Source organism: Bombus huntii, chromosome 9 (assembly GCF_024542735.1).
Source record: "Bombus huntii isolate Logan2020A chromosome 9, iyBomHunt1.1, whole genome shotgun sequence".
NCBI lineage: Eukaryota > Metazoa > Arthropoda > Insecta > Hymenoptera > Apidae > Bombus > Bombus huntii.
The window spans coordinates 5,551,301-5,562,866 of record NC_066246.1 but is presented as its reverse complement, the minus strand read 5'-3'; the positions used below and the strand labels follow the sequence as shown (position 1 = coordinate 5,562,866).

The following is an 11,566-nucleotide window of genomic DNA, read 5'->3' as shown; positions in this document are numbered from 1 at the left end:
CTCGTCGACGGGCGTGCCTGGGCGCGAATTACTTGTCATAAGTCAGTCGAGCAGGAGTTGCAAGCTCTTGAAAACTCCTAACCAGAGTTATAATGTATGTGCAAGGGAATAGCATACTCTTCTTTTTCCTTCAGGAAGTTGACGAACCTATAAATTAAATATTTTTCATCATGTCGCGCGTGCTTTTATTCGTTGAATATCGATATCATTGGATAATCGATAGAAAGGGTTCGTATAATAAAGAACGCCGTTCATTTTCTTTCTTTTGTCTGTCCCCTCGCCACCTCCGCTTGCTCTTTCTCTTTTTGTCTTCCTTTCGCCTAGCAGTAATTTATTCGTGGTAAAAAGGGGAAGGTAAAAGGATCAATGAAATACAATGAACTGGAAATCTAGTGTTCGTTTTTACTCGTGGAAAATGAAACGAGAAATCGTTCGAACGACGTTGTATTTTTTTCGTTTTGTCCAAGATCTTCGAATAGATTGATAATTCCTAGTCACAACTTCGATCACTCTTTACACTAACATCCGAGGAATCGTAATATTTCTTCTTCACTATGGTACGATGCGAACGTTTGGAACGTTGCTCCTCTGAAACGACTTTCGAAAAAAAAAGTCTAATATTGTCGTGCGATACGCAGTCGGGAAATTATTTGCAAGATCCCCTCACAAAGTTACGTCGTTAATTATTTACAGGTAACTTACGCAACTAGGTATACTTATACAGTCGTAAAACTTATTATAACTTGTCGTTGAACATTCAAGAATTAAAGAACGCGTATATAAATAGTATTTTCTCTTATCTAAAATGCGTACGACGGTCTATGTAAAAACAAAGAAATAATCGAAATTAAATAATTTCGTTCGTATCGGACGAATATTTCGTCGAAAATCCTTTAACTCGCGTCTTACAATTTCATTGGTTCGAAACGTTAACTCTCCTTTTTAGAATAAAACATAACAATTTCGATATTGACGATAAAAATCTTGTACGGTTAAAAATATACTCGAGAGCGAAGTTCTTGTCGCGTAGCCAAGTATTTTTCTGGACGGACATCTTTCGATGATGTTTGCTTAAAAATAATCTTATAATCGCAAGTAGATGTTCTCGGTTCGCCAAACACGGTGAGTGACTACGTCCTCCATCCTTTCGCCGATTGTTTTTCAAATCTATCGAATCCGCGTTGAACGCATTTAAAAATTCCATGAAAATTCTGTATGTTCTCGTCCGGTGTTCCTCGTCGGATGCTTCCCGCGAGCCATAATCACAAACGTACTTGTCGTTGTTTTGGCGAAATCTGTATTCGCGGAATCCTAAATTTTCACGATCGCCGAAAGATAGATTTGAAAGACATTCCGAAGCACTTCGTGTAAATATATATATATAGTATAGATATACGTATATTATAGTTCGAAACATTGCCTCACCATTACTGCATATTATACACATTATTGTACACGAAGAAACACATTCGCTTGATTCTTCGTTCTTTCCGTAATCGTCTAAACGTAGAGTCGGTATTCTGAATGACATTAAGAGAAAGGTTGAAGAAACGTGTTTGTACATGGACAGGTATATCGTCCTTCTTTTAATGAACGATGTCGTAAAAACTGTCTGTCGCTTGAGTCATTGATTCATTGGGTCACGGTCCATGCTAAAGAGCAATGACAATTCCAACGTCCACCAAAAAACTCGTCTGCTAATTGCGAGTTTTCTAAACGGTCGCTCGAGTTGTCAACGCAGACGCGACGCTTGAATCGTTGGTTTCTCGTTGTGTATTGCAAGAAATCTGTCGCACGAAGCATGTTGCCTAAAGTCTACCGAGAGTCTTCGAATTCCATAAGAGCCAACGATAGTTAAGACGATGACAAGTATCCCGAGATCGCGTTCGGTTTACCTCTTTAACTCGATAATCGCTGGCACGCAATTTGAAATACAATCGAGTCCAGCGTTCCTAAGATTAGATATTACGTAACGAAGGCACAAAGTGATCACAAAGTGAAAGAAGGATAACTATTGTTCAACCTTCCTTCGCGTACACGCGATTAATTACAAAGTGGTCGGCTACTTCGCAGCGACTTCTTTGGCTCGTATCTTGTACGAAACATACGAAAGCGTGGACCTAAGGAGACGCGAAATACTTTGTATCGGTCGGCAGGATCGCATTAGGGAACGCGTATCTCGGAGGTTACGAGTGAATTTTTCCACCACTTGTCGCATCGGCCACGCCAGCATGGTAGGTCGCGTTTCAGGTTTTTTTCTACGCAGTTCCGTTCTACTGGCTCCGTTTGGTCGATCTGGGTCAAAGGAAACAGTGGTTCGATGGGAAGAGACGACGACCATCGTCGTGGTTGGCGATTTGGATCAATGAATCAGAGTAGATGTAGAGGCACCGGTGATGGAATCGCAGTTTCTAGCTGTTTTTAGAACAGCGAGTCTCTTCAGCTGATGAGATCTCCGCTCTTGCGAAGCATCTCCAGGTGGAGCTCGTATTCTCTGGCCTTGAGTCTGAGAGAGGCGATGCTGTTGGTTCGTCTGTCGATGTCGGGCAGTCCGACGCTACCCGTGGGCGAACCTTGGGGTGAACTGGCTGTCGGCGGTGGCGGTGGAACCGGTGGATGCGCGAGACTGATCGCGGGCGCCGTTGGAGGCGGAGGCGGAGGTGGTGAACCGCGTACCAATTTCGGCCTCTGCGCCGCGGATATGTTCGCCAGGAGACTTTGAAAGGACGCGGCCGACGTGTAAGGCAGAGGCATTCCAGGTGGTAGCAAATGTGGCGGCGCGCGATGATAGGGATGAGCGGCGTAACTACCGGGAAGGACCGGTCCGTGACCCAAAGGTGGGTAACGAAATGCGTCGTAGGGTTTCCTCAGGGGAAACGTGCCCAGGTGGGCGAAAGGGTTCGGCAAGGTCGGCGCGACGACCGCCGATGGTGGTGGCGCACCTGATCCCAAGTACGGATTGTACGGATGTGCCTGAGGCCCAACCTTCTCCTGTTTCCGCCACTTTGCGCGTCGATTCTGAAACCAAACCTGTAACCAAACGGCGTATTTTATTCTCTCACCTTTTTCTTCGTCCTCCATCTTTGTCTTTATACAGGCTGTTCCTCTTAAACGTTTAAACGCTACCGAACAATCTACGATAATGACGATTTTTCTACGCTCGTTACCTTTTTCCTTTTCTCCCCCTCCCTCCCCCCCTCTCTCTCACTCTCTGAAACCGATCTACCTCTGAGTATGTCTATTTTTGGAATATCGTCCGTTGTTTCGTCGATGCGTTTCAAGGAACCAGGTCGAAGGACGAAGAACCGAGGAACGATCGAAAGAATCGATTTCAAGTCCGGTTTCAGGAAACCTATTCATCCGATTCCGGGTCGGAAAGCAAATACTACTTCGTTCTCTGAAAGTTGTTGGCGAACCGTGGAAGTGCGAATTCTGGTTAACGCGACGTATTCTCCCTTTTTCAGGAAACTCGCGGTGTATCATTATTGTCGAGGATGGAAGGAAACCGACGATCGCTGCGAGGCAGAGCCAGTGATCTTTGTCCGTTCGTTCCTTTCTCTTTCCCTTCTCGCCTCTATTCCTCCATCGGCCTATCCAGTCCCTTGTGTTTTTTTTTCTTCAAAATTAACGAAATATCGGCCATCGTAAAACCGTTAGCTGGCATTCCTCTGGCCCATTGTTACCATCCCAAAAATTCGAAACCCGAGGAAGATCCGCTAGACGAGCAAAAATTGAACGTCGGTTCTTCTCGCGAGAAACAACGGAAATCAAATCACATTCGTTCTTCCTACACCGAGCAACGATTTTTCAAGGGAACGGAGGGGCCTTCGGGAGCGTGTAAACTGTATCGAACAAACGATTACGAATGAAACAAATATCGTTCGTGATGCGTCGACCATTGGAGCGCATTCCATCGCGAAGGTTCCTCGAAGACTCGAGCTCTAATCAGTTCAACGGAAGCTCTCCTCCCTCGTCTTCCCTGCTCGCAATCCCCTTCTCTTCCCAGAGTCCTTTCTTCTTTCTTTTTTCCTCCCCCCGTTTCTTTAACGGACTTTAATTCCGCAGTCTCCTTTTCGGTTGTTAGGTCGATTTCGTGTGTCGTGCTTCGAACACGAACACGCGTATATACGTCGGATTTCACGTTATCGTGGAGAAGCCTCGCAGAAACGAGACAAACGGTTCCACTCGAACAAATTGCCTTCATATATCTCGTGACAGAACGTAATGACGACGACCCAACGTGGTTCGATAATCGCGAGCTTTGTACTAAACATCTGCTCGTTTCTGCAAGACGACGAATCCACGAAGATACTTTGTACGCGTTCGTTTCGTAACCACGACGCGATTCAAGTTCGAGTAGAAAACTTTACGAAGCAATTTGTTTCGAAGTACGGTTTTATAGGCTTAGCGACACGCGACAAATTATCTTTGACGATTGTTTGGCCAACTCGGTTCGGGGATTCTTCGCTGCATTGGAAAATACCTCGTCTTGAGGTGGTAGGAAGATTCTTCCACGTGGATATTTTTATTCTCGGCTAGGAAATCAAAAGAACCGCCGGAACGTGTAGACCGTAGACACTCCCAGTACAATCGGCGACGATGGAGCCTCGTCATTGCATAGGCAAGGGAATGGGATCGATGGAAGGATATTTCGGGATGACTTAGCGATTCGAAAATCGATTCGATCGATCGTTCGACGCGAGGAAAGTATTCTGTGACTCGTGAGATTATGGATCATGTAGACTACCAAACTAATCGTTTTCCCCTTTCCCCTTCTTTTTTTCTTTTTTTTTCTTTTTTGTTCCCTCGAAAGTTTCGATCTCACTTACATGATATTACACGCACTAGAAAAACGAGTGGCAACTTCTGTGAGTGACGTTTTCTTTCTATCGAATTCTCGGTTAATCGAGAACGAACGAGACCGAGTAATATGTACATCGGTTAGAAGGATTACGTAACGCGAACTGGTATATTCGGTCATGGAACACGAGGGAAAGAAAACGAGAATACGAGAGTGGAATAGGAAGAGAAGAGAACGAAACGCGTGTGTTCCACGGGTGATTCGAACGATCGGACAGACACAGTGGAACATGCAAAGTCGTTGCTAGGCGTATGGAGAGTTAAAGGTGACGGGGTGTGGGGGGTCGGGTGCCAGGACCCCCCACAGCGAGCAGGATTGCCCCCAGCAGGGAGCTAAACATCCGACTTGTGGCTTTTAAAACAAAACGTAACCACGATTCGCCGCCGGAACCTAGTCGTTTCGTGCTTAATCGTGCCGCATTAATTACGCGGACGCCGGCTACATTCTCTCTCTATCTCTCCCCCTTTCAACGGTTCTCTTGCTTCTATCCCTAGCCGCGGCACCACGAGCACTTCCTCAAACGAAAAACCTTCCTCCTTAAATAATTATACTCTACGATAGACCAGGAATTAATACTCTCTGGAATATTTCTCAACGCGTCTACGAGAACATAGATCAAAATTGCTGTTCAACACGGACGACGTGTTAGTTAAACTAACGTTGATTGAATATTTGGATAGATGTATACGTATGTTCGCATGTATTTGGACACCTCGAGTATACATATTACAAGATGTACTTTAAACGACTTATTTCTTTGGTCTAATGTCGGTCTTTGGTCTCGATCGAATTACACCAGGTGTCCAAATACTTACGGGGTGTAAGTGCATGTTTTTCGACGAGCAAGCAACGCCTTAGACAAACGAGAGGCGTGTACAAGTTCCGGCGGATTCTTGAAAATGATTAGCACAGTAGCGAAGTTCCCGATACCGTGGCATTCGTTTAATAGCGATTCTCGTGGCGTGTGCTCGTATAATGACTTTAAACTCGAAATAAATCGTCGATTTGCAGTGGATGGAGACATATTTGCAAGTATAATGAAAAGTACCGAGCGTGGACTTCCATGGGGCAAGAGAGACGCGTATAAATGCGCGCTGTGCGTTTAAGAAAGACGAAAAAAGTGTGCCGAGAAAAGAGGAGACCGCTATATAAGGAACGTTCGAGTGACGAACTGGAAAAGGGCGAGACCGAGTAAATACCGAGAATAAATTAAACTAATTGAGCGAATTAGTCGGTTGTTCGAGCACCGAACTTCTACGGACGCATTCTGCTTGCCAACGTGACGCGCGCCGTTGTCACGCAGACGATTACCGGACGATACTCTCGCCCTCTGTTCTTGACAGCTCGTGTTCTTTCCGTTTATCGCGACTACGAGGTAGTTCGTCATTCTAGTAAATCCTACACTACTCAATTACGTTGCTATCAGAATTATCGGGGGAAAAATATTAATATCGTTACTACGATTTTACAAAAGTCATAAGTTGCAAGTTATCAATATCGACAAGCTCTTTTGCGTAACGATCATCGAACGAATAAACGTTTCAAACGACATTTTATTCGAAATTCATTGATATTATTTTAGAGTAATAAAATAGAGGAGAAAATGACGTACGATTTACTAACCTGTATTCGTGCTTCCGTAAGACCGATCTTCATCGCTAATTCTTCCCTGGAAGCAAAAAAAAAAAAAGGAGATAGAAATTGCAAGGTTAGCGAAGTGATATATAACGTGGCCGGATAATTACGAGCGTATGCCGCATTAAATTGTATACTTTTAAGAAAATTAAGACGTTAAACGTATGGCGATCGTGTCGTGAATGATTGTAGTAAAGAGACTAAGAAATCTCCGTAACAGAAGTAATCGTACGTTAATTAAACTAATTAGAATGCTAGTAAGATATCAATTAATTGCATTAAATCTTCCAACATACTTGTTTTTCAATTCGATTGCCATTCGCATAAATTAATGTGACGAGTGTAACGCATTGTAGCACAACATTTTCATAATTATTCACTATTGCCCGGGTAGATTGTATCTTGGTCTTACATACATACATATTTAACGAAGCTGCATGTGTGTGCAATTCTGTTTATCGACGTTATTACGCGCATATCATTATTTACTATAAATTAAATGATTATTAGCCTCATAAAATGATCGTAAAGTACAACTGTTTATGTAACAAAATTGTCCGTACTTCCGCAAAGAAACGAACGATCAGTAGGCATTTTTGCTCCTCATCTTCCTCTCTCTCTCTCTCTTTCTTTATCTTCATTTTTCTACAACAATATTTTTTCTTCGGTCTTCTTCTTCCTTTTGCTATCGATTCCATGTACTCCTCTATCACGCGATCGTGAAGCAAAAGTCGAAGAAATAACCGATCGATATAACCGTGTGTTGCGCGTCGTTCGAACAAAGCAAAACAAAATTCCGGAAGCCTTTCGTTTCTCGATCTGTAGGGTTTTTGCAGGTTCGAAAAGGATTGACCAGCGATTACGGATCGGTGTCCGAGGCAAAAGCGAATCTCGCAACGGCTGTCTCGCTAGACGGCCTGCGGGGTTTCTCATCTCGCACGCAAATTGCCCAGATGTTCCACGAAATCGCAAGGAAATCTCGGTGATTATATCGCGCACAGAAGCTGCTGCTGCCCCTCTTACCTTTCGATCAGCTTCGCTTCAATTTCGTGTTTAGGCGCATTTGAGTACACGAGCTTCGTTTCAGTTAGTTCCCGCCCGAAATTACAGGCAGTTTCGGGCGAATCGTCCAAGATCGACTGCCCTGATTTATACCGTTTTTATCGTCGCGTTTCTTCTTTTCACTTCTACCGGATATAACGTAGAATCACCCATCCGTTTTATTGGAAATGAAATCGGGTCAGTACGTCTATACGACGATATTCCACGCAGTAGATTGGTATTGGAACTTTGCTCGTTTTAACATATTGCGATATATGTTTCAATCGCACAATCTCAGGCAAAGTTGCCCGTAATATCGATTTCTACGAACGGCGAACCAAGGGAAAATGTTAATGAAAAACGTGTGAATAAAGACCGGTTATTTAATACTCTCGTTCCCATCCACGATCGGTATTAAAGATCCTACGTAAAATCGGTGTCTCGGCAGAGTCCTGAAGAACGCTCGAGATCCCAGCGAGCACCTTGGCCTGCGAGTAATAATAATTTAGCCTTTCCCTTTTTCTCTACGGCACACTCACGAACGTCCTTCTGGATTTAATAAGATCACGAAATTTCGCGGTTAGACGGGCGTCCCTAATTACAACCGCCGTTCACTGCGACTCGGTTATCCTCGATTCGCGTATCGTTATTATTACGTATCTCCCCTTCTTCGATGTCCTTGCCATGGGAAATGTGCTAGTTGCTAGTACTCTGGGAGGCGCACACAGCGTCTCAGATTAGTCGTACGTTCGAGTTAACGGGCTTGTGCAACTTCTTTCACAAATCCTCCGTGCAATTTATCGCTGTGTAATTTTTTAACAGGCTCATCCATCTCCGACCTGAACGAGCGTGCGCGATGACGTCAGGCATATTTGTATCGTAAAAGTGCTGGTTTCCTTCATCGAGGTTAAAACTCGTGTTAATACCGTTGGCGATCGTGCGAACGAGACGTGTACGAACGTAAGAGAGGAAGTAAAACGTTCGAGTTTCCTTACGATAGGACGCGATGTTGATGCAACAGGCAACCGGCCGCAATCAACTTCGGAACCAATGCGAGAACGGAACTGCTATTTCGCAATCTCATCGTGATAGAACAAGCGCTCTCCATCAAAGCAGCCGCTAAGCGGATTAAACGCGAGCTTCTCTGCAATCATTCTCGCCTCGACTCCACTCCGGTCGTTTCGTTCTTCTTTTTCTTTTTTTTTTTTTTTTTTCAGATCCTTGTTTCTCTCTCTTAAAAAAACTCACCGTAACGTATGCAACAATTTTTTCAACGAAATCGCGGGGACCGATTTTCTCGCGTTACACTCGCGATTTTTCCCCGAGGCATTTGTCCGATCTCGTTACGTTGCTCGTTTCGCTTCATTAATATTTTATGTTTTTCTGGGACGAATAATGAATAAATATCGCGAAGCTAGATAAAAGATTAGAACTAATGCAAAATTACGATGTCTGACGCGAAGTATAAAACAAATTTTTTTTCCTCCACTCAAGTACACGTGTGATTTTGTAACGATTCAATGCGATATCGTGTACGTTCGCTTCGTACGTGTTTCTCTATGGATCTGGTATACCCGTTCGAACGAAGAGGAAAATGATAGGTGGCGTACGCGATCAAGGCGAGGCGAGAAAGGGATGGATAATGAAACCATGACTGGGAGGAAGGAAGAGAGAGATATGGAATCGCGCGAGTGGCGTGTGGCGATATAGTCAAGAGAGGCTTGGCGCGCGAGTAATTCGAGTAATTGCCGGACAATTACATTATCTAATTAACCTCGGAGGTTGAATTAGCTAGCCGCTGTGCACTGGCGAGTTCGTGATTGTCGCTCCTGTGACGCAACCTTGATCGTTATTGTTTAACATTGTCGCCGTCCGCGATCGGGCGATCAATCGATTCACGGAAATTCGAAAGTTAAGATAAAATTGTCCTTTATTGTTTATTATTATCGTTCCTTTTATGACGCGTAGGCATCCGACAAGCCATGCAATCACGTTGCGCGATTGTGCGATCGGTCGTTCCAACCTCGTGAGTCTCTTCCTCTTCCTCGTTTCGCTCCATCCTTTGCTTTGTCCGTCTTTTTTTCATTGGCAACCGGATATCAATCAAACGATGGCTCGAGCGTACTCAAATTGCCAGGACACGTGCATCGCGATGCGTTCGGCGCGGCGCTCGATGATTTTACGCTGCCGCGAAGGAAGGTACAGAATGTGCCAGATCTGTGTCGTGCAAGACGATAGAAAAGCTGGTAGCTACGAGGTAATATCCGTGCATAATGCGATGCAATCCATCTCCGCTCTAACGATCGGGTTGGTCAACGAACAACCCTTGGAATTTGCCATTAATCTCGGTATAAATCATACGTCTCGACTGCTGCTAGAATGTTGTGTTCGAAACGGCAATTACCGATGGAATGACACGGCATTACGGACTATTTCGACGGTAGCGTGGCAGTCGCTTTCCTAAGAAAAGCATAGCACGGAAATTAATTTGCCGTAATCGTAATAACGGAAACGGGATGTTCCGAAATTAAAGTCTCGCGGTGCAGGTAAACCATCGAAATTCACCTGCGTTTTCGTCTCGATTTGACCGCTTTGATCGCGTTAGGTGGAGACGGGATGGAAACAGAGACATAGACAGACAGATAGATAGATAGATGAAGAAAGAGAAAGAGAAAGAGACACGGAGAAAGAGAGAAAGAGAGAGAAAGAGAAAACAAAGTCGGTAGTCGGTCGCGTAATGCGTGCGAAATGCGTGCGTAATATGTGCTTAACACGCGTACGCCGTGAAGGGCCAATTACCGATTAGCTACACTGTCGTCGATCGAATCGCGAACGAGTCTCTCTAGAAGCCTCCGACGTCCGTTCCTTTCGAACGCTTCGGCTGCGAATCGTGGAAAAGAAGATGGGTCGGTCGGGTAGGAAGTTCTCGCAAAAAGTTCGGTTCTGCGATTAAAGCGAAAAAGCAGAAAAAAGGATTAAGCGCAACGGGATCGTCGATTACGCTCGCATAACGAAACGAACAATAAGAGAAGCAGCGAAAATTAGAGAGGACGACCGCGGCGTTGATTTTCGAGCGTGGAGTCGTTCTAATTAGCGATCACAGGGCCACTAATCTCATTTGCCAAGAAACGAATAACGGAACGAAGAGGCTGGCGGTATTTCTAATCGGGAGCATGACTCGTCGGTCGATTAATGACAGAAGTTACAAGCCGGGACAGGGTATAGAGGAAAGGTGGGAGAGAAGGGTGGAGAGGTGGGCAGGGACGAAGAGAAGGACAGGATCGAGAAGGTAGCCAGAGATCCGTGGAACTGGTTCCGTTCCACGGATCACTGGAAACAATCATCCTTATTAAACTCACCACCGACCCACCCCACGGATATAAAGGTATTCTTCGGAATGATTTACCGAGAACCGTGTTCTGCCCTTTCTGAAACAGGTGGATCCTTTGAAACCGCGTTTCGAACCAACGATAAATTTTATAAGTGAAACTGCAGCTCTATATACGACCCGGCCTTCTTTTTCTTTTTCATTTGTATCTTCGCTTTCGTCCTAGAAGTTTATTCGTGATAAAAACAACGAAGAGAAGCCAGAGGAGGAGGCGGAGAAACAAAAATGAAAACCAATAGCGAGCTATTCTGTCCGGCAAGAGAAGAGAGTTCCGTCGGATGATTAGTCGAGGCACGGTAGCTCGAGCCACACGATTCTAATCTAAATTAGATCTTAAGAGCTCGTAAAAGTAAGTGGCTGCGTTTGAAGGCTTACAACATCCTCGCGTATCTAGATATTTCATCGTACAGATTTCTTTGACCTCGTTGATCGGGACAATTCGATCGGTCGAGACGTTCGACGATCGATCGACATTTTAAAGCCACGCACGCTCACCAAGCGCTTTTCCATTTTGATGAAAATTGCGTAGAGAGAAGGCAATCGGCAATGGGATCGGAGTAGCTTTCGATAGAACCAATCGCGTACGCTCCTTCGTAAAAGCAGCTAATGAATATGCATCGCGATCGAGCGAGGCTTACCTC

The 11,566-nt window shown here is 44.7% G+C and overlaps 1 protein-coding gene across 4 annotated transcripts in view; it reads right to left on the bottom strand.

The window, feature by feature from the left end:
- Positions 1 to 382: 382 nt before the first annotated feature.
- Positions 383 to 11,566, bottom strand: part of LOC126869551 (homeobox protein aristaless-like) — a 62,672-nt gene continuing 51,488 nt past the window's right edge. For all 4 annotated transcript variants that reach the window (XM_050626234.1, XM_050626233.1, XM_050626236.1 and 1 more), the window contains 2 exons: positions 6,485 to 6,530; positions 383 to 3,030 (listed from right to left, as the gene is read on the bottom strand). In XM_050626234.1, coding sequence (XP_050482191.1) covers positions 2,440 to 3,030; positions 6,485 to 6,530 — 637 coding nt within the window. In that variant the 3' untranslated portion in view covers positions 383 to 2,439. The remainder of the gene's footprint in view (positions 3,031 to 6,484; positions 6,531 to 11,566) is intronic.